Source organism: Vicugna pacos, chromosome 2 (genome assembly GCF_048564905.1).
Source record: "Vicugna pacos chromosome 2, VicPac4, whole genome shotgun sequence".
Lineage (NCBI taxonomy): Eukaryota > Metazoa > Chordata > Mammalia > Artiodactyla > Camelidae > Vicugna > Vicugna pacos.
The window spans coordinates 52789898-52814460 of NC_132988.1; the positions used below are offsets into that span (position 1 = coordinate 52789898).

General features: G+C 32.7%; 1 protein-coding gene across 20 annotated transcripts in view; it reads left to right on the forward strand.

Moving 5' to 3' along the window:
* STPG2 (sperm tail PG-rich repeat containing 2) overlaps window positions 1-24563 on the forward strand; it is a 436638-nt gene that overhangs the window by 215480 nt on the left and 196595 nt on the right. For all 20 annotated transcript variants that reach the window (XR_012060157.1, XR_012060155.1, XR_012060156.1 and 17 more), the window contains exon 12: window positions 21447-21562. Coding sequence is in view for 9 of the 20 variants with exons in the window: in XM_072940179.1 (XP_072796280.1) it covers window positions 21447-21562 (116 nt within the window). In the remaining 11 variants the exon portion in view is untranslated. The remainder of the gene's footprint in view (window positions 1-21446; window positions 21563-24563) is intronic.

Sequence of the window (24563 nt, forward strand, 5' to 3'; positions counted from 1 at the left end):
TGATTGGAAACTGTTTCTTTATACTAAGGCCTTCCTTGGAGAAGAGAATAGATATCCAAAACAGACTTTCCCAAAGCCCTGGAGAGATATGGAATTAGACTTCTTTTTGTGGTAGTAAGGAAGTAGTTAGAAAGAAATTAGACTACTAAAATTCTTTTTCTTACTCCAGGATTTGGCAAACTATGGCCTGCAAACCAAAATTCTGCTATTTTTGTATGGCCTATGAGCTTAAAATAATTTAGCATTGATGTTTGAAAAAAAAAAAAGTCAAAATATGAGTACTATTTTGTGCCAAAGTATATGAAACTCAATCTCAGTGTCCATAAATAGAAGTGTTTTTGGAACACAATCATGTTCATTTGTTGACAAATTGGCTGCTGCTGCTTTTGTGCTACAATGGTAGAATTGAGTGGTTGCAACAGACACCATGTATTTACTACCTAGTCCTTTTGACCCTTGATCTACATGATTAGAAATATTATGTGCACCCCTCTTCTCAAATCATTTTTAGTTCTCTTTGTTTAATAATCAGATTTTTCACAAGTTGGAAATGAAATTATTCTTGTGAAGAAAGCTCTGGATTATTATGGTAAATCTCTGAACAGTTTGGCTTCCTTTCAATGAACTAACCTTTCTGTTTTTTCTGACTTACGGTTCTTATTTCTGGCATCTATAGTGCACTTTAATAACATTTACTTTCATTAAATTGTATGAACAATGACCAAATAATAACATTCACATTTAAACTATGAGACATATTTTAACATTTCTTGATTATTAAGAGTTTCTCTTCTACTATGGCAGTAATATTACAGGTTTGTGCTTCCAGTTTTCAGTAAATCAGCAACAAGTCAAGATGCAAGTGGTTTTCTTCTTTCTGGTCTGTGAACCTTAGAGGCCTTTTACTTCATGGCAAAGAGACTGCAGCAGCTCCACACATCATGTCCTCATATGACAATGAATAAATGTAGAAATAGGGGAGGCACTAATTTGTCTAACTTTATAAAAAAAAAAGTAAAACTTTCCAAAAACTTCTCAAGACTTTCCCTTAGCCCTTAATACCCATGATTTTGAAACATGACCATATCTGAATATTCATTGGGGGAACATTAAATAGACCTAGTCAAGTTCTTTGCTTTGGGTCATGAGGGACTCGGGAGGCTAACAGATATCCCAACCTCTGAATAAAAAATGAATCTGTAAGCAAAGGTAAAGAGCGAGTAACAGCTGTTGAACAAGCAATCAAGACTACCTGCCTCACTTCTAAATTTATATTTTCATTTCTGTAAATTTCCATGTAAAAATGCATTTTTTTTGTCTTAAGGAAATATTAGGCTACATGTAAAATAAGAAAATATAGGCTTTATGAAGTCCTAAAACAGAACATCTCATGAGGAAAGAGTTACTTTAAAGACTGTACAAGTATGAAATGGAAAGTGATCCCAATAAAGAGGATAAGGGAAAGTAATTTTAACACGCCAGCATGTGCAGAATTGGCAAAAAAAAAAGGTCCTCAAATTTGTAGAAAGTTCCAAGTACAAAGGCTATAAAGGAAGGTACACTAAAAAACTTGGACAGAAATTCTTATGTGCCACCATGGATTAAAACTCTAGCATTGCCACTCTTAATAGTTGTGGGACCTTGGGTAAGTTGCTTGATAACCTTAACTTTTGATTTACTTAAGCAATCAAGGGATATCATAAAAGTACCTACCATGAAGTTTTAAAGCTTAGCTAAAAAGGTATATTACACACATGGAAGATTTTTGCTGGTTGGCTAACATCACACTTATGCCCCCCACTCCCTTCCCCATCCCTTTCTTTGTCCACCATAGGGGCCGGAAGAGCTAAATACTGTCTTTTCCATCCTTTCCTCCAGTTAGGTTGATTTTGTAATCGTATTCTGGCAGTGGAACAGGGGTCAGTGTGACTGAAGTGAGCGAGGGATGAAGTCAGAGACAGATGTGAGAACTTAGCTGTGGCAGCTGTCTTGCCAACATGAGAGAACAACTGGTAGAATCACATACACATAGGACAGTTGACTCATCACTAGAAGCCATAAGACTTAAGACTTCTTGTTATGTGAGAGAAATAAATACCCATTTGTTTAAGCCAGTAGGTGGGTTTTCTGTTACTTGCAGACAAAATTATGCATAACTGACAAAAGTGCTTATTTTAGGGGATGGCATATGTGAGAACTCAAAGCATGCTGACAAATACAATTATGTGTCCATCTGAAGATCAGACAATCCATTATAGTTAGAGGATTACAGGTCTTTAAATGTAACAACAGTAAAAGTTCCAATAGACACAGTAATCAGAAGATGAAATAGGGTGTTTTAAGAGTTTATGAGTTCCCTATTACTGTGATAATTTGTGAGCTATCTTAGAGGTGCATGGATAGTTGAGCCTGCTGTGTCCTTTATCATACTAAACATACTAAACAAAAGTTGAAAAAGATGTCAGTATAATTTAAGCTCTTTAAAACCCTTTAAAAAAAAACCTACTGCTAGTAATTGATAGCTTTAAGATTTAGCTGACTAGATTTTGGATATGATCTTATCTTACAATAGTATCCACTGTCTATTAAATCCTGGCACAACCATGTCCCAGGACTTTGATCTTTTCCATGTGTGATATGGCTGAAATACAGCTACTTCTCAGCAATTTTCTTTGTGGATAAAGTTTTGTCCGTTGAGTTTCTGTCAATAAGAGAACATACTGGAGAAGTTCAACTGTTAAGTTAGGTAATCATTTCAAGAATACTGCAAAGGGAATCCCATTGGGTAAAGCCTGGAACAAACAGCATTTTATTACTGATACGGTTTTATGTGTGTACAGTGTAGCAGAATATATTGAAGGTTTAACCATAAAATACTGGTACTATCTGTCATTCTCATGAGTATGTCTGCTTCGTAACTTTTTATTCAGCCACACTTCATCCATGAGTATCAAATGACCATCTGTATAAGGAAAACTAAACCTGATGCAGAAGTTATAACATTACATAGAAGTGGGCACCTGGAACATCCAAGAACTTTTAGAGTAAAAGATGAGGTACTTAAGCCCAAAAGATAAATTAACTCAAATGACTGTCATCCTCTCATACTACATCTTATAGAAGATTAGAAATCCAGATGTTAAGATTAACTCTTTATTTTTCAAACAAGTATTGAATTGCAGTGTATTTTGAGAGCCTTCATTTTGTTACTCTTAACTGCTGTTTAATTGACTCCATAAATGTTTTGTAAAGATTTAAATCATAAGCAAATAAGATATGAGCTCGTCCTGAATTGTCTTAACTGATTTTAATCTAAGTTCATTGAATACTATAGTCCCCTATAAATCAGCATAAGTGTTTTTTTTAATTCATTCAAGGTTTTCCTGAATTCTAATAGAATAAATAGTGTTTTCCCATAGATAATAAGATAACAGCTTTTCTGACATTTTATTTATGACAGTATTAATTTTACTAAAGATCTTTCATGGTAAAAAATGTTTAATGAGATGTCAAGCTTTGATATTTTATAATTGTAGCATAGTTTAAAGACTTTGTGAATATATGAGATGATATTAAATCAATAGACTAGGGAAAAATGAAGAAGAAAAAAATACCTTTAGTTTTTTTTAAAACAATATCTTTTGTACAGAGATTAACACATCATTTTATAGATTGATTTAAACAGGAATAAAATTTAATATGCCATAATTGTTTTTTATTGATGTGAACTTGATTTATTGGACCAATTAAGGACACTTTTCTGTACAGTTTTATTTGTTTATTTATTTTTGTGCAGTGGGTTCTGAAAGAGAAGGTAAGGATGACTTAAATTTGACTTAAAGCAGTTCTGGTTTAGGCCCTAGTTTTGAAGTGTTAATACAAGTTCATAAATTATACTGTATTGCAGGCACATTTCTTAAATGTCTTCTTAAACCATTGGTAGTTTGTTTTTAGATTGACTGAATAGGCAATTTTATAAGAAACTATTTCTGGAAGTACCAACTCAGCGTAACTAAGAATAGGCATCTCGTTGGTAATTGGACTAACACTTTTAAAAGCATTGAATTGCTCTTTTATATGAAGAACAGATCATAAAAAAAAGAGAAAAAGTCATTTACTGGAGCCTTCCATATGAACCTTATAATTTAACTTCATTTTCTGGATATAGCATTAATCAGGTCAAACAATCAAAACCATTATTAATACAGAAAAATGAGCTGTTTTGATAACTTTTAAATAAAATTAGAGCAATATTTTAGAAATTTAATATATACAAATAAGGGGATACTATCATTCCTCTTTATCTCTCTCCTCCAACAATTAAAGAACCATTTGATATTAAGATAAGGTCACATAATAATTATCTAGGGGCTTATTCTTGTCACCATATATTCTACACTACTTAGAATAGTACATATTACAAATTCTCAGTAGTGTGGATAAATTGCCAAGTTTACTCTGTAAGAAATAATGTTAACAGAAAAAGGGAAAAGAATACCATCATCTCAGAAGTCATTTTTTATTTTTCTAATGTATGTGGGAAGAGGAGTGGTTCAAGGGTCTCTTAAAACAGTTCTGATCATACCCATTCCCAAGCTCACCAACATCTCATGGCTTACTGTTGACTATTATGTAAATACAAAGTCTTCAACTTACGTACTTTGGCCCAAACTTTCCATTCCAGTCACAGCTTTATTATTCATCCTTCTCTTTTTTCTGTTCTACTGTATCATCTAATAAATTTACACTATTCAGTTCTCAAATCATGCTTTATGCTTTGCTGTGTAAAGATTTTGTTGGTGTGGTTTCTTCCCCTAGGAATAGCTCAGACCTGTTTAGCAAAATCCTACTCATTTTCTAGACCAACTCAAATTCTTCCAACCAGATGAAATACTCTCACCATTTTAGATCCCCATGGAACTAATGGTACTAATCTTTATTTTCTCTTACAATATAGACATTTGTGCATGTATCTTATTTTCCTTTATACTCTGCTTGAATTTCCTTGAGGTAGAACTTGATTATTCTTCCTCTTTTTATCTCCTGTGAACCAAAATGCTAAATAAATTAACACCTTATAGAATAGAAGGTAGGCATCGTGGTTTTGAGTCTTCCATATGTGGGCTAGTTCTAGTCCACTTTATCTACCTTGTTCAGTGTTTCAAGACCCTGATTGTATAGGGGAGGAAAGAACCCCTCCTCCAAAAGCCAGTCTGCACAGCACAGCGTTATTACACAGAGCATATCTAATATGTTTCTAAGTCAATAATGAATTCAATCAATAATTGAATTTCTATTTTATATAATTCACAATTCTAGTTCAATGATTGATGAAACTAATCGAATTCTGTTCCAACTAGATTCTAGTTCCAACTAGATCACTCCATTCAGGTAGCTTCATCAAAATAACTATGGTGACGCAAGTTATATACCATTCTTCAACTCTGAAAGATAGCAAAAGTCATATTCTTCCCTGTAGTCTACCAGTGTCCATCAGAGCATCCTGTGAGTCTCCATAATATGTGCTTTCTTTCCTAGAAATTAGCTATGGGCACAAGTCCCAGAAATGAGATGAGAATTTTAAGATCTAAAGTTATGCACTATTTCTCTTTTTTCATTTCCCCCCAAATACTGTCTCTTTCTTTCACTGTCACCCCTCCCCCACACACACCTCACACAGTTTCCTTGATGAAAATTCTTCAGTAGATGTATTTCTAGGGATGAGGTATTTTTCTTTGTTTGCTTTATTTTGAATGTTATTTTCTGAAGTCTGATGATACTGTAGCCTTTCCAGAGAGTCTGCTGAGAGGTTTGTTCGATTTGGTCAAATGATTTGCATGACTTCAACTGAGCTTTTACCTTATCAACATTTTCTCTCAGCTATGGGCAGCTGCTTTAACAGATGAGCTCAGATTTTTAAAGTGACTCTGTTTCCTGCATGGATTAAGCCTTTTACCAAGATTAGATCTAGAAATTTGTTCCGTGAGGATCAAAATAAATTATAATAATTATAATAAATTGTTCTGAACATATAGCAGAGGAAGTTAATAAATTGTCAAGATAATAACAATGTAGAAAATGCTTCTACATATAGATTTCTTAACCTAAAACCAAACAATTTCTAACAATTTAGTTGACTTTTTTGCCTCCTATGACATTTTAAAGATACTAGTAAAAGTAAAGATGCCATCAATAGAATGGAAGTCTTTTTTTAACCAATATTTGTAAATAATGAACTATTTGACCTGAAGTTATTTTATTTCTCTGATTACCCATATTTGCTTTTGCTATTCTATATAATAATTCCATGTTTGCTTTACATTTACCCTTAAAAATATTCATGTTCCTTAACAAATCATTTAGCAATTTAAATAAAATTTCAGACAGACTATAGCCACTAGGCTTCTAAGTTTTTTTTTTTTTTTGATTAGAGGATTGAGAGATATTTCAGCCTATAGCACGATTCTCTTCTTTTAAAAATTCTGTTTCTGTCTCTGTCTCTGCAGAACATAAAGTTTTAGAAACAGAAGCCAGAGAGGTGTGTGTGTGTGTCTGTATAATACATGTACATGATAACAAACCAAATTGTATAGAAGAGCCTAGAAAAAAGCAATAGGCTTTTGCCGCATCTTTCACATAACCAGAGACAAACTTTTTAAATTATTGCATTTTGAAGCAAGTGGAATGTAAGGATGGCTTCTTTCTGTGGTTATAATGCCATGATATTTAGGCTTCTCAAAGTAGAATATTCTTTAATAAAAATCACGTAGACTTTATCTTCTATATTCCATTAGTTGCTTGAATTTTACCACATTTTGATTACCTTCATGTTTAGAGCATAACTGTCTTTATAGTTGTCTGAAACTTTAAATTATCTTTTAAAAATTGTGGTAAGATACATGTAACAATTTACTATCTTAACCACTTTTGAGTGTAGAGTTCAGTGGTATTAAGTACATTTACATTGTTGTGCTACCATCACCACCATCTATCCACAGAACTGTTTTCGTCTTGCAAAACTTGATACACTACCCTTATAACACTAATTTTCCCAGTCCCTGGAAACCACCATTCTACTTTCTGTCTCTATTAATTTGTCTACTGTAAGTACTTTATATAAGTGAAATCATGCAAATTATCTTTCTTTTTTCTTGAGTTGGTTATCATTTTATCCAAAAAAGTCCATCATACTTTTTTTTTTTTTAACCTGGAGACTTTTTTTCTGAGAGCTCTGTTGACCTCTTTGGTTTTTTTTTTTTTTTTGCATTGGTTTTCCACTGGGAATGGATGTGTTGGATATGTATTAGTGTTGGGCTAACATTTTATTGAAGTGGTGGCAGGACTTTATATTTCAAAGTGCCTTTATTTTTCTCTTACTGTCTTCCTTTGCTCCATTATCTTCTAATACCCAGTTTTGCTGATGCAAATACAGATAGGTGGCATTTTGAATTTTTTGTCCTTTGTAGGTGACTTGTATTCCTTTCTGTGGAAACATTTAGGATGTTCTGTTTATCCTCAATATTCTATAATTTTGCAATGATATATCTGTGGTTGAGTATCTTTATCAATTTGTATTCAGGCTCTGTACATTTTTTAGTGTCCTTTTACATTTGAAGAATTATGTCCCTTTCCAGAAATCTAGAATTTATTTCATAATTTCCCCTTAGAATTTTTTATTTTCTCCTTCTGGGAATTCTGGATTTTGGACGTACTAGGTGGTTTTTCAAAAAAATATCTTTTTACTTTTCTATCATATTCTCTCTCTCTTTTTTTTTCTTTAGCTATTTTTATCTGACTGAATTTTCTATACCAAGTTAAGTGCCTTTAGAATACATTCTTGTTCTGTTGTTTGTTTTACAGATGCAATATTGTAAATGTATTTTAGCCTATTAATTATTTCGTTAATTTTTTAAAGTTCTATTTGTTTTCCTAACAATCTTGTTTTCCTCTAAGGTCAGTTTTTAAAATTTTTTTTGGTCTTTTTCTTTTGTGTGTTAGCAATACTCATATGCCAACTGATCTTTGGTGTCTGTTCATATATTTTTAAAAAATTATCTGTTTGGGTGCCCTTTGAGTGCACCAATATAAGTGGTACTATTCTCTTTTTCTCTTTTTTAACAACAGTTCTGATTTTCAACTCTTTCTTGTTTGGCAGAGGTACGGCATATGAATAGTGAGCTTTGCTTTAGGATGAATAAGCAGACCAGGTGACTTCCTTCTCGTTATAATACCTCATTCCAGTTCCATGTGCTATTTTTTCTTAAACGCCAGTGTGAAGGATGGGCGAGGGTGATGGGTAGAAGAACATTGCATCTTAAACTGCTTAGTCATCTAAGAGCAAAGATAAGTCAACTTGACAGAGATAAGAAGAGTTTATGTAGTGGTGCATTCTCAGATGTTTTCACTGCTCTGTGCTCTTTAAAAAAGTGCTTTAATAAAGACCTGCAGAAACAGTATTTTAATTACATTTGTCTACTCATGTTAAAAAACAAAAACTCAGAAAACTGTCGATACAAGTAAGTTCCTTAACTTGATAAAGGTTATAAATCTAAAAACTTAAACTAAGTGTTTAAGGGAAGGAAGCCAGGGATATCCACTATTAATCATACCTTCTTAACAAAGTAGGTGTTTCATGCTGTTACTTAAGGATAGAATTCCTAAGAACACAGAGGAAATAGAAGGGTTGAAAGAAAAATAAAACTATCTTTAATTTCAGATTACAGCATCATATAGCAAAACAATTTTTTTAAATCCAGAAACTACTAGAACTAACAAAATTCAACACACTTGCTAGATGTAAGAATGATGTACCAGTGAGTAATATTTCTCTATACCAGCAGTGATCATGTATAAAAAAAAACTAAGGTAAATACAATTTCCAAAAGGAATAAAGTTTCTAGGAATTAAGGAATTCTATTTTTTTCCATAAAGAGAATTTTAAAATTCTAACAATGGACAGAGATAATGGTCTTAATAAATGAAGAGCTAATTCTAGGCTCTTGAGTGGGATGACTATCTAATGAATATATTAATTTTTCCTGTTTTAATTTATAAACTGTAACCCCACTTAAAATTCTAGTTGGACTTTTTGAAGAAATTGATAAACACACCAAAACATATTTTAAAACATAAAGGTATGTGAATAATTTTTAAGAGAAAGAATAAAGGAAGGGGAAGAATTCCTGTATCATTTATTAAAATGTATTACAGAGGTATATTAATAAAAACATTGTGGTTTTGGCAAAAAATAAGATAAATGAATAATGAGACAAAAAAGTGCAAAGATGGAGCTATGCATATATGAAGACAATTTATTATTAAGGTGTCACCACAAATTAATGGTAAAGGAAAAGTTAAGTCAGACACGCTAGGAAAACAGACACAGTAACCAAAGAAAAGTAAAATTAGAGCCTTACAAAACACCACATACAATGATGGAATCCAGATGGATTAAAGACTCAGAAGATAAAGCTACAAAGTTAGTAGAAGAAAATACTGGGAATACCACTGCACCTGAAAAAGTGGTGAAAGACTGCTTATTAAAAATTTGAAAAGTAAGAACCATAAGGCAAAAAATGCTATGAGCTTGACTGTATCAAACACTAAGGACTTCAGTTCAACGTTGGGCACCCTAGGCAAAGTTAAGTAGCTAACAGAAGGAAGAATGTATCTGCAGTGTTTAAAACTGACACAGACTTAAATCTGGACTAAAACAGGAATTTATGAATTTAAGAAGAACAAAACAAGAAACCCAAAGAGAAAAATTGGCAGAGCACATGAAATGATTTTATAGTCTCTACTGATTATTGCTTATTTTAGTCTTCTCCATGGAAATTTAACTTATTCCAGAAAGACTCATCTTTCTTCTTCTTAAAGCACATTTATTCTTTCATTACTACTATTAGAGTATAAAAATGAATGTTAACATTTTTAAACCTAAGGGAGTAACAGTTATTGTAACAGCAAAAATGAATTCCCCTAAAAAGTCTGGCAATTATGTGACAAACACGCAGGACCCTGACTTCAGTAATAAAGTTCTCTAAAAAGACTCAATGGAGTTATAATTATCAAGTCATTTCTAAGGAAAGGAATAATGCATTTTACAAAACAAATTGGCATGAGAAATAATATAGTGTTGGGTTTCATCTAAGTGTAAACTCACCATTTCTCCTCAAGGCTTAAGAAATAGTACATGAGTGAGGGCTCTTGTAAAATGTTATGTTTTGAAATAGATTTCATTAATGGTTTCTAGTGATAATTTATTTCTCTCTTTATGCACAAGTGTCTTCTCACACTAATTATTGATAGCTTATTTGCATTTAAATAGATTTCAGTATTTGCTGAAGCAGAGACCAAACATGTTTCTCTCCCCCTTCCCCCTGGACATTGTTAAACAGAATAAAAAGAGGGGATGGGAATATTATAATAATTAGCAATTGATACTTAAAATAATTTTATTGATCAAAAAATTTTGCAGGCAACTTTCTTTGGTGTTTTTATTGATATACTGCATTTCAAAGGTTTTGACCTCTATTAAAATCATTAAAAAAAAGAATCTGTTCAGTTTTCTTTGTGATTTTTTTTTTTTATATACCTATGCCTCAAACAAAAACAATGTAACAGCTTGATACTGGTTATTGAAATATTTACAATGACCCTCTGGGTATCCTCTCCTAATTAGTTTTTGCTGTTTTCACTGATAGGTTAGCATGTTCTGTTTTAGAGAAAGTAAATGTCATTTTTGTGACCATATTGCTTAATTAAATAAATCCCTTATTTTTGAGATATAACAGCTCACACACTTATGATAGATATATTTTGTTCCTTTTAGTTAAAAATGTGTAAATGTTAAATCTTTCAGTTATCATATGGTTAAAGTATGAAATCTTAAAAAAATTTAATTATTAATAATTAAATTTAATTATTAGAACATATGTCTTATAACAAAATGGTTTTTTGAGCCTACTTTTGTTTCAACTAAGGATGGTCATTAGTGGAGAAAGAAAAATTCACTTAATGTTTTTTAAAAGATATCTATTTGATGTTTGGTCCTTGACTTTCAGTGTTTGAAATAGGTTACATTTCTCTATCATTGTTCTTTAAGTGAATAAGAGGCATTATCTTGTGACACACTTAGTATTTTTAGGTAATTCTTTCAGAAAATAAAAATTAAGATAACAGCTGCTTTCTGGTAGGTACAATGTCTATTAATAAATGTGTCTTTCTGACCAGCAGAGTGAGTCAGTGGAAAGTGAATAATGACTTCAGCTTTCAAAAAAGACAGGAAACATGACCATTCTATTTGAGCAATTCTGTTTTACTTGATTTTTGTTACTTGAGTAAATACTATTTTCATCTATTCTTACATATATATATATGCTTGCCAAGAGGAGTGAGGTGGTTCCTAAGGGTCCAAAGCCCTTTCCAAACATGGAGCCAAGGTATCCTGAAAGAAGTGGTAAAAACACTGTATTTAAATCTATGTATTTTAAAATATATACAGATCTTTTCTACCCGTTAAAAAGACTGAGAAAGAAAATTGTCCCTCAGAGAACATGACACATTGCATTCTGCCACAGAGAGGCAGCCTTCACCAAAACTTAAAACTTAGGGCCATTTGGTTTTGGAAAATAATATTTAACTCTAGATTAAAAAAAAAGTTATAACAGGTTTAGAAAGTAGCAGTGTGTGGCAGCCTTGACAATTAGGAGTCTGACAGTATGGTGATGTGAAGACAACTTGGTTTTCAGAACTGTGACATTTTTATTTTCCTTAAGTGTGTATGCATTTATAAATTTAAAAGTGTAAGTGTAAAACCAAACTTATATCCACTTTGATATGCTAGTAAATTAATAATCCAGGAACAAAGTTTCTAAATTTATTGTATAGATCTTAATTTATTCCATCTTTTAAGCCTAATTCACCTGTTAGGGAAATGTAATGTTCAGATAAAAGCTTAATATTCTCATTTAATTAACATGCTTTTTGTTTGGCAAATTTGTTGCTTTTGGAAGGTGCTAGAGACAGCAAAAGAAGATTAAGAAGGCAGTGTGAAATATTGGAAAGCATTCTTAAAAAACATAGAGCAAGTCACAGTTCAGCTATTAACTCAATTTCCTGTAAAATTTAAATAATTTGATTTTCCCCTCTTTCCTCTCAGGGATGTTCTAAGGATTAAAAGTGGTTGAATGATTTGATTCTTACTCATTTTGTGACTTTGTAGAAGTTGCTTAACTTTCCTGGGCCATTTTATCCCCCTTTGATTAAAGAAGGAAACTAAAACTTAACAAGATTTACAGAATATATGGAGCTTATATGACCAGTATACAGAAAGCTTGATTTTGAATTTAGGTTAAAGATTATTCTGGAAAATAATAGATAAAATAGAGATGGAAATATACATATTTCATAGAATTATATCTTCTATCATCATGAAATAAGTTTTGCACTTATTTGGCCCAAAATTGAAATCATGGGACATGCCCATGACAGAATTCATGATATGTTAAAGGATATACACTGAAGAGTAAATCTCTTTCCTATCTTAATAATGCCAGTCTCCTACTAATCTCTTTCCTCTCAGGAACCAATTATTCTAAACTTATTACAAACATTTATGTGATATATCATCTAAATGCCATTTTCACATTATTTATAGTAATTTGCATTCACAGTATTCATTTTTTCCATAGACAATTACTGAGAAAGAAAATAAAATGAAAAAAGAATGGTGAAAATGCTTATAAGTCATGAGACTAGACTCTAGTGGACTCATAAATTGAGCCTTCCTTGGTTTGGCTTAGTTCAGCTCAGCAAGCATTGACTCTACCATAAGCAGGCACTGAGACATAGAGATTCAGGTGTGTTCTAGGGGAAAGAATAGTCTCATCCATACTTTCTTAAGGTTAATTCTTTGGATCGCGAGTTCTTGAGATTTAGGGGAAAATGATTAAATGTTTAAGTATATTTGAGAATAGCTACATACTAAATTGTCACAGTTGAGAGGTCTAAAGCAATGAGTTTTGTTAAAATTATGTTTTCTTGTTTCCACTTTCAGAGAATATGATTTACTGTTTTGTCATGAATCCAAAGAATCTGCATTCTAACACTAATCTGGGTGATTCTGATGCCTGTGGTCCATGAACTACACTTTGAGAAAGATTAGTTTGAAATATTTGGTGCTGAATATGATCTTCTTTGATTTTTAGTCTTAATATTTCAAGCCACAATTCAGCCAGATGCCAGTGGAGAAACTTGCCTAAAGCTATGGAAGGGCTGTGAATAGGTCCTGTGGGTCATGGGTATTGAAGACAGATGAGGAAACCCTTTATTGGAAACAAACATTATTAACATAACAAATCCCACTGTTATTTATCTTTGTTAAATTAATTAGTGGTAGTTGATGAGAAGGCTTGAAAGGGAAGAATTCTGCTGAGTTTATGAGGTGGCCTGCTATTATTCCATGAAGGTATGGGAACAGGGTTGGAAAATTACATTATATGATTGCAAGAACAGAATGAACAGAGAACACTATTAAGGTGAAGAAAATTTTTATTTAGCTTTAAATGTATGGATAGATTTAAATTTACTGAAAATGAGCAAGAAGCTCTCTGACATACTTGATGGTTAACCTGTTTTTGTTTGATTTCTGATGAATATAAACAAAACATTTGTGAATGAAAACCTGAAAATCCCATTCTCTCATTCATAATACTCATGGGTTTAAGATGCAGAATTTATTCAATTAAGTTGCAAATAAAAATATTAACCTTTGATAATAACCTTTAATTGACTAGTCATTATATAAATTATGTAAGCTCTTTCAGAAAAGTCTGAACTCTGTGAGTCTAGCTTTGTTGTAGCAATTTGTAGCAGACCTAGTCAAAGATTCAAATCTAAGCACACTTAGGAGACTAACAATTTTTAGCATGTTAAGAAAATGGCAGTAGTCACCATTAAAATGGTAAAAATTAGCCATTTTAAAAGTTTTGCTTCAAATCATAGCTCATTTACTATAGTTTCTTAGATAATTTAGTTGGATTAATACTAATCAAATGTTTTAATTATTTAAAAATAAAGGTATTTATATTTAAAGAACTCTACCTAACTTGATCTATGACATGACATGTTTTTCAAAAATGTATAGCATTTCCCCAATTTTTGCACACAGTATTCACAGAGCTAAGTGCCAGTTTTAAGAGGGAATACCTTACCATTTCAGCTCTAATTGACTATTAACGTAATGATCGTGATCTAAGAGGACTTGGAATATATGTTGAGACTCTTCTACGTTTTGCTTAATGTTCTCAGCATTCTGGCTCCAAACCTTTAAAAATGGACAGTTGGAATATAGAACCCAAATTCAGTTAAGAAAACTTGCTACTAATATGTCAAACCAACTGTGAGGTGTTTTATTTACCTTGAAGATAATTTCATGTTTTATTGAATTTATTGATCAGTTGATAATTTTGTTCATTGATCAGTAAAAATCTTCATGTGTTACATATTTATATACTACTTACTCAAAATGGTATTGGGTGAAAGTTGATCATCCTTCCAGTTGGTTCCAATAATTCATACAGGAAGTGTGTTGTGCCTACATTTACTATACTGGTGAAAGTCACTCAGATTTGTACAATGTGCTTATGTTATCAGAGAGCAAAATTATCTTTTTTAGTAGGAGCAGTTCAAAGACTTCATCTGATAAGGTTTTAGATGCATGTTTTTATAAGTATATATTTCGAGGTACACAGATAACACAGATAAACAGACATCATTGTCTGAAGGTTTATTTCAGTCAAGCCAAATTCCTGTGATTTTGTGTTTATGTGTCACAGGAGTGCAGCCCTACTCCTTACTCAGTACTAGGACACACGTTTTAACAGGTGGATAATTTAGGAAGACTCCAATAGACGCAGCTCTCAGTCAACTTAGGTTGAAATGGGTAATAATAGTCCATGTCTTAGGGACTGTGTTGGCAATAATTCTGAGATACTCTAAAGTAACTTTAAGGTATCATCCCTAAGTATTTAAGATTTTATTTCTTAAAATATATAATACCCACTTTGTTTTTGGAAAGAGAAGTCAACAATATGGTAAAACATACATGAAAATTTTGGTTAAAGGTTTATGCATTATTGAAACTCTTGCTTCATCACTTACAAGCTCAGTTTAATAGACTATGCAGTTTTGTGGTTGTAATCTGAAGTGCCATTTAATCAAATCAAATCTTAGAAGCAGGAGAACATTAAACCTAAATGTGGTTTTGGCATTGATGATACTTCCTTGTGTACTAATCTTTTGTCTTTACTTTTATTTCATTTGTAGAGTTGACGAATAAAATCAGTGTGAGAAAATGCATTCCATAAAAATCTAAGCTCTCCAAATGACATTTTAAAGTCATGCAGTCCATTTCAATGAACAATTTTCTAGATGACTTTTTTAATTTCTAAAGATATGCTCACATATGGGGTATTTACTTTTCAGTATGTTTCTGTCGCCTTTAGATAAAAAAAGAACTTGATATTCATAAGCAGAATTGACAACATGATTTATAAATTTTAGCTCATTGTGAAGACAGCCATTTTTTAATGCAAGATTTTGCAGCTTTATTCATAGAATTAGTTATGTCTGAGTCCACTCTAATGTACCAAAATGATTTTTATTTTAAATTACTCATGGTTCCTGTTCTCTCCCATTTTTGCCCTGTAGCATTGGTTGACATTTCAGAGAGAGTAAGTTGGCATAGGGCTGGAAAACGTAATTATAAGAATCACCTGCTCTTGAATTTCCCATTATATAGTAGTCATGATTTGGGCAGACTTTTCATAGGTGTTTGATTTAGAATGAGGAGTTTTCTTCTTCCATGACCTGCTATTAAAATGTGGCATTTTGGTAAATAAATAGAAGATAGTTTCTGCATAATCCAGCTGTGAATCAGAGCTGGTGAAGCAATGTAAATCTTTGACTTGTATCATATAAACAGGAACATATGTAATTGGAAGTACATTTTAAGATTAAGTGCAGTAAACCTTTTTTCATGCTCTGTATCTTAAAGCAAATTAAGTGCTAAAATACAGCAAAGTGCATATTGAAAGTTTTGCTTCACTTAATGCTCCTCAAAGGAATTCCAATAAAAGGAAATTTACAACTATATTTGAATATTTTCTTTTCTTTTTAATGAGTTATAACCATGAGTGTAAATACTTGTCAGTTGCTTTAGCATGATGGTAAAGGCACAGGCTAGATGATATTTCTTCATAACTAAAAATAAAATTTACTGTTTTGGTACTATCCTTACCTATTGCATTAACCTTTATAAATCTTTGTGGTTAAAGTTGCAATTTTCAATTAATTGACTGTGGAATTGTGTACTTAGTTCCTGATGATAGTTTGTGTTTATTTCTAGATACTGCAGTAACTGGTACATTTTCCCATGCATAACTTGGTTTGTGTATTTAAGACTCTGTTAAGATTATGTATGTCTATATACATTATTTTCTGCAGTATAAATGTCAATTGTATTATTTCAAAGTCATGCATGCTTTTTTTTTTTAGATAGTAAGATGTCGTCTGCTATAATACTTGACATTTGGTAGATCAAAACACATTAGCTTCTGTTTTAGTCAATCCAGGCTGCTATAACAAAAATACAATAGACTGGATGACTTAAACAATAGAAATGTATTTCTCACAATTCTGGAGTCTGAGAAGTTCAAGATCAAGGTGCCCAAGGTGCTGGCCAATTCTGTTTTAGTGAGGGTCCTCTTCCTGGTTTGTAGATAGACATTTTGCTGTATCTTCACACGGGGATGATGGGACGAGAAAGAGAGAGAATGAGAATAAGCTCCTTATGTCTCTTAATAAAAGGACTCTAGTCCTGTCATGAGGGCTCCACCCTTGTGACCTAATTACCTCTCAAAGGCCCCATTTCCAAATACCGTCAAATTGGGGATTAAGGTCTTAACATATAAATTGTCAAGGGACACATTCAGTCTATAGCAGCTTCCCACAAGCATTTGATAACTTTGGATATCTTTCGTATTAATTGAATTGATAATAGAATGGTTGATCTAGAGCCAAATGCTATGTTTTATTTTAAATTTTGAAATGTCCTATGTTAATGAAGATAAAACATTCAGTGTGAACCTATCAATTCTAAAATATTAAAGAGTTTAAAATATTAACAGGAATCTACTCTCCAAAGTAAGTGGTTTTGAATTGCATGTTTACTATGAGATAGAGACATTAATTTTGTATTCTATTAGTATCTTTATGTCTCCTCTATTTCACTGTTTATGTTCATTGTCAATATTCTATGCTCCAATTTTTTATTCCCTCTTCCCACACAGTGTTTCTTCAATGATGTCTAGTTTCACCCCTCATCACCACTCTTCTAAAGTTACATTCCACATACTCTACAGTGACCTCTCTATAAGTGTCCTCTTGAAATATTTGATATAGTAGACCTCTAATATTCTTCATATACAGGGCGTGTCATGGAATAGACACGCAATAAGCCTGGTTAACCTGGAAAAGCAGAAAAATAACCTCTCCTTGTTTTCTCTCTAGGCTGTTGTAATAGCTATATTCTACTCACCAGACTATTTGCTTCTTGGACTCCACATTCTTTCACTTAGAGAACCCTCAGTTATTGCCTCTGTGTGAATAACATCATTCTTTTTCTCCACACCAGCTTTCTCACGAGCTTCAATTACATATCTGCAATTGTTCTCTAGACATTTCTGTTTCAATATCCTGCATTTTTCAGACATAACTGGTTCAAAATCAAGCACAAGATGTTCCTCTCCTTGTTCCTTCCGTGTTTCCTTATTTCTGTCACAGAGTGTTACCTTTTGCATAGCCACTATCCATTTTTATCTTCTTCTAATCACTATACATACTGTTTGTTGCATCCCTTAGAAAATACCCTGAATTGTTCTTCCTTTCCCTTATCAATGTTAGTAAACTCCTTGTTAGTGACCCTGAAACAGACCATCTTCAGGTTATCCTATTCTATAAACTACTGCCAGAGTTTATGTCTTAAACTATGTCTTTCTTCATGGGTCTCCTTTAGTCTAAAACCGTGAAGAGCTAGATTAAGGAAATGGCTTTCTACCCTTTAAAAAAATTACTCAACAACTTTGGTTAAATAAAATCTTACATGGGACCCAAACAAAATAGTAAGTTTTTTTGACTGAAAATATTTAAAGCCTGTTTATTTTGGGCTTTACCTACACATTGCCCCTGGGCACATCTGTGGAATTTTGGGGACATTTTAGAATACAATTTTAAACCTGTGGGCTCTAGTACAAAATCTTTATTTAGGATTAGGCTCTATTCCATCCAGCCAGTCTGCTTACTACATTCAATTGTTGCCTGTAAATTCCACCTTTGTGCCTTGACTTCTATCATGTTTAGTGCCCAGAATGCTGTTAAACTATCTTTCTGCTTCTTTAAATCTTATTCATGTCTCCAAATGCAGTTCAGTTACCATGTCTTCACTGAAAAAGTTACATTTACACTACTCTGTAGTCTATTAAATGTGCAATAGTATTATGTCTAAAAACGCAGATACCTTACTTTTAAAAAATACTTTATTTCTAAAAATTGTAAACATCATTTGAGCCTTCAGCAAGTCAGTTTTTTTTAATCAATTTATATATTTATTATTGCATCAATTCTAGCCTCCACTTTGGCTCTCACAATATAAATTCCACTTCTTGTACCTTATCCACTAATTCATAGAAACCTAGATGTCCTATTTATAATATCTATATCAAGCCTAAGCTGCTGCTTTCATCTTCTGATCTATATGAGTTTCAGATCCAAATACACACTAATCAGAGCTGTACAGGGAAGAGCACGGACCATCTCCTGTGAAGTAACACTGGCAGTTCTTATCCTCTCAGTCCTACTGATGTATGGATCATATATATTTCAGTGGGAATTACTGCAGAAGAACACCTGTGACCAGTTTCCCCATCTTGACCCATGCCCATAATTTGATTTCTCTCTATGCTAGCTGAAACCAACAGATCCCCATTTAATTTAACAAAAGGAGAAGTAAAACTTGTATTGGGCTTCAGTGTGGAAGAGGAGGCAGGCTCATTTGCCCTGTTCTTCCCAACAGAATATGTCAATATCATTATAATGAATATTTAAGTTACAGTCATTTTATTGGTATAGTGTCTTGCCTTGATGTTGCCTGCTGGCTGATCAGGGTGGTGGTTGCTGAAGGCTGGGTGGCTGTGGCAATTTCTTAAAATAAGACAACAATGAAATTTGCTGCACCAATTGACTCTTCTTTTTATGAACGATTTTTCTGTAGCATGCATGCTGTTTGATAGCATTTTACTCACAGTAAAAGCTTGTTTCAAAATTAGACTCAATCCTCTCAAACCCTGCTGCAACTGTATCAATTAAGTTTATGTATTATTCTAAATCCTTTGTTGTCGAAATGTCGGCAGTCTTCATTGTATTTTCCCCAGGAGTAGATTCCATCTCAAGAAACCACTTTCTGTACTTACTCATAAAAAGCAACTTCTCATCCAGTAAGGGTTTATCATGAGGTTGCAAAAACTGAATCACATCTTCAGGCTCTATTTCTAATTTAGTCCTCTTACTATTTCCACCCCATCTCCAGTTTCTTCTTTCACTGAGTCTTGAATCTCTCAAAGTCATCCATGAAGGTTGGAACCAGTGTCTTCCAAACTCCTGTTAATGTTGATATTTTGACCTAGTTCTGTGAATTAAAAATGTTCTTAATAGCATCTAGAATAAGGAACCATTTCCAGAAGGTTTTTAATTGACTTTGCCCACATCCTTCATAGGAAACACTGTCTATGGGCTTATGAAATGAATTTCTTAAATAATAAGACTTGAGAGTCAAACTGACTCCTTGATCCATGGGCTGCAGAATGGATGTTGTGTTAACAGGCATTAAAACATCATTAATCTTGTACATCTTCATCAGAGCTCTTGGGTGACCAGATACATTGTCACTGAGCAGGAATATTTTAAAAGGAATTTTTTTTTCTGAGCAGTTAAGTCTCAACAGTGGGATTAAAATATTCAAAAAATCATGTTGTGAACACTTGTGCCATCATGCAGGCTTTGTTATAACATTTATGGAGCACAGGCAGAACAGATGCAGCATAATTCTTAGGGAACCTAGGATTTTCGGTCTGGTAAATGAGCAGTCTTCAACTTAAAGTCACCAGCTGCATTAGCCCCTCTCAGGAGAGTCAGCCTGTCCTTTGAAGCTTTGAGGCCAGGCATTGATTTCTCCTCTCTAGCTATGAAAGTCCTGGAAGGTGTCTTCTTCCAATAGAGGGCTGTTTTGTCTATATTGAAAATCTGTTGCTTAGTGTAGCCACCTTCATGAATTGTCGTAGCTAGATCTTCTGGATAACTTGATACAGCTTCTATTATCAGTTTTGCTGCTCCACCTTGCACTTTTATGTTATGGAGAGGGCTTCTTTACTCAAACCAACCTCTGCTGGCTTCAAAACTTAAGTCTGCAACTTCTTCACCTCTCTTAGCCTTCATAGAATTGAAGAGAGTTGGCGTCTTGCTCTCGATTAGGCTTTGGTTTAAGGGAGTGTTGTGGCTGGTTTGATCTTCTACCCAACCACTAAAACTTTCTCCATGTGAGCAATGACTGTTTCACTTTCTTATCATTTGTGTGTTCACTGGAGGAGGACTTTAAATTTCTTTCAAAAACTTTCCCCAACTATTTAGCACAAGAGGTCTAGCTTTCGGCCTGCTTTGGCTTTTGACATGCCTTCCTCACTAAGTTTAATCATTTTTAGTTTTTGATTTAAAGTGAGAGACATGTGAATCTTCCTTTCACTTTAACACTTACAGACCATTGTAACATTACTAGTTGGCCTTATCTCAGTATCATTGTCCTCAGGGAATAGGCAGATTCAAGGAGAGGGAGAGAGATGGGGGAGCATTCAGAACACACACATGTATCACTTAGGTTTGCCATCTTATATGGGCATGGTTGGTGGCGTGCCCAATTAAAGTAGTAACATCAAAAGTCACTGATTGTATATTACCATAACAGATATAAAATGAAAAAGTTTGAAATACTGTAAGAATTACCAAAATGTGGCACCAAGACATGAAGTAAACAAATACTGTTGGGAAAATGGTGGTGATAGGCTTGCTAGAAACAAGGTTGCCACAAACCTTCAATTTGTAAAAAACACAGTATCTGCAAAGTGCAATAAAGCGAAGTGCAATAAAATGAAGTATTCCTGTATTTCATGCTTATCATATTTCAAATCCCTGAATGAATAAGTGTTCAAAAGGAATGGTCCAAGATTGTTTGATGTTAAATCTAAATGTTAAGATCATAAATCTAAGAATAATATCCATGTGACCAAAATCAATCATTTAAATCATGCTTTATTATTTTTACATTTGGTTTTTCTTAGGGCCTGCAACGTACAATCCTGTTTTACAGAAATCTTGCTCCATACCCTTATTTGTTAAAGCATCGAAGCGTTTTAAAGATTCCAAAGAGACTACTCCTGGTCCAGCGACATATGAGGTTTGTCAATGATATTTCTCTTTTAATAACAACACAAGAATAGAAAAATGTCCAGAAAGTGCTGAAAATGTCCTTATTAAAGTCCTTTTCTTATGGTTTTTTATTACTAACTAATCAAAATGTTTTGGCTAAGAAAGACTTTTTGAAGATATATTCTGACATTTCTTAAAGAATTATTTAAGAATTTAAAAATTAATACTTTATAAATATTCTCTACAGAATTAATATATATAATTTTTTACATCCCTGCAACTTTAATATTTACTTGTTTACATACACACATTGAAATTTCCAAGTATTTATTGAACTCATGAATTTATAAGAGAGCTTAGAAGAAGAAGCCCTGTGGATCCAATAAAATCAAGTAGTGATCTTTTTTTTTAATCAATGTAGTTGGTTTAGTTTAGATTCATGATAAATAAATGTCTCATTATGCTATGGGTCTTCTGATTGTAAGAAGGAGGTTCAAATAAACCTGCAGGGTTTTAGAAATTGTGTTCACTATATGCCTTAATTCCCCATTTGGTGGGAAAAAGTTTTCCCACTGGCTATAGCAATTGATTTAAGAGTTAATACTCAGTGCAAACCACAGTCAATGTCCTTTTTTTGGGTTAGTTAATGACAAGTTTATTTTTATTGAATGTATGTTTTTCTGCTTATTTAAAATGTCATATTCCAAATAATTTTTTCAACATTCTCTCAAAAGTAGATTCATAATATCAGAAAAAGGAAGAAAAAGAAAATCAAATATATAATGGAGATGTTACTTGTTGGCTGTTGACTCCCAAAAAGATAACTGTTAATGCCTACTGAGATTAAGCAAAGCTAATTTTATAAGACTTAACTTTAGAAAGGGAGACTGCTAGACAGTGTTAGTAGTATTTCAGAAGGTGGAAGTCAAGAAAAGATTGCATAATATTTTAGGATCGGCTGTGTGATTGGCTGCCTGATGTAAGGCAAGTCTTACAAACAGGGAACTAGTAAGAATTTGGCAAAGTTTGTGACATGTTTACGTGGATTTGTTTGGATGGTTGGGTGCAGTGAGGAAGGATCTTTAAGTAAGTATTAGCAGTAAGCTGTTAGTCTTGATAAGTTGGGTATTAGAACTGTTCATAGTCTGGTCATATTAAATCATATTGAATCTTTAGCTGAGTACTTCCCCACTCCTTTTTAAAAGTGATTTTAATGGTGTCCATAGATGATAAATGCCAGTTAATCTAATGTTATCCTTTTTCATTTTGTGATACGTTTGTCATAAACGATGTACCCACTAGTATTTCTAGTATTTAAAGATGCCTTTCCTTTTTCTTTCATTAAGATTTTATAAACATATTTATACTTCTTCCTAGTCATTTATTGTAGAAAATTATTTCTACATGTTTGGGGAAAACTACTTATGGATTTAATAATGAAGTTTAATTAAAGTATTGCCTGAAATTTCAAACTAATGTATCTTCTAAATACTGCACCCCAAGGTAACTGTTTTGTTGAGAACTGACCCTGTAATGTTTTGTCTTCCCAGCACCATTTGTTTCTTTTAATAATTGAAAACTTCCTTTGAACAAGTAATTTTCTTTCATGATTTTCCTTCTTTAAAGGAAAAGTTCTTTTAAGCTGACAGGCTGAGGAATTAATTACAAGGTTTGTTTGTTATAGCTTGTTCTAATTTTTTAATTTGACGCTTCTCTTTTTCTTTATCATGTTTAATAAGTTTAAGTTGGTGACTCTTAAGAATGTGTTTGCCTTAATTATTTTACTTTTTCGATTTTCTACTTATGTGATTCTAGAAATTTATAAAACTGTTTTAAGATTGCAACATGCGATATTTTTGAAAAGTACTTAAACATGTATGACGTCTGCTAGAGATTTTTTAGTATCTCATGTCCCCTCTGGATCCCAAACTGTCAGATGTCGGTGGTCTTTACAATAATATTTACAATAACTATAGCTTTCTTATGTTACGCAGCTGCATTTGTGGGGTCTGCTTGCCATTTTTATTCTTTCATGAATTCTCTGAGTTTTGTAGACAGAGTTAGTTTTCTCCTTTTTTTGGGGGGGGTCTAAGTTGTCATTAGAACATTTCTTTACCCATTATATTTCAGTTACAGGCTAATCTGTTTGTCTCTTATGTTCCTTCTAGTTTTTGACATTTACTAGTTCACTCTAATGGACACTTTTGAATAGCTAGTAAAACCTAGAAGCTCTTTACTTAGAGGGCAAATGCATATATACTTTTAACAAAAACTGCATACAATTTTAGAAGGTTTATGAAGTTCACTTATAGTGCCAGTCAGCTCCCACTGGTAGGTTCTGAACTCCATGAGGGTAAGAATTTATTTAATTTAGTAGGGTTTCAACCACAGAAGCTGGCACATAGTATTATATCAATAAATGTTTATAGTATAAATTAGCAAAATGGATTTTCTTCCTAGGATTAAATTACTAATTTTTATCTAGAAGTAAAGATTTATTACTGACTTAGTTCTCAGTAGAAAAATAGGGAAATGTTCTTTCAAAATAGCAGTAGGTTTTATTGATTGATTCACATCCTCTTGTTGAGGAAGTCTTCTGACTAGAAACATGTGTTTTTAAAGATTAGATAAGGTTACACATTATTTTCTGGAATTTAAAGTTAATTATTATGTGACAATATTAAAATGAGATAGAAGAAACTTCAATGAATTCAGGTTTAAAATATTCTTCATTTAAATATTACAGAAAAATTTAAGTATACTTCTTTAAAAAAGCAAATTCTACTGAACTTAATTAAAATTCAGTAGTACAAGTTTATTTTTAGTATAGTTTTTCTACTTTATTGAGATATAATTAGCATATAGTGTAAGTTTAAGGTGTACAACATGATGATTTTGTGAGCATGTGTATTGCAAAGTGATTAGCACAATAAGGTAACACCTCCATCATCTCACATAATTACCTTTTTTTTGTGGTGATAGCATTTAAGATTTACTCTCTTAGCAACTTCAAATTGTATGATACAGTA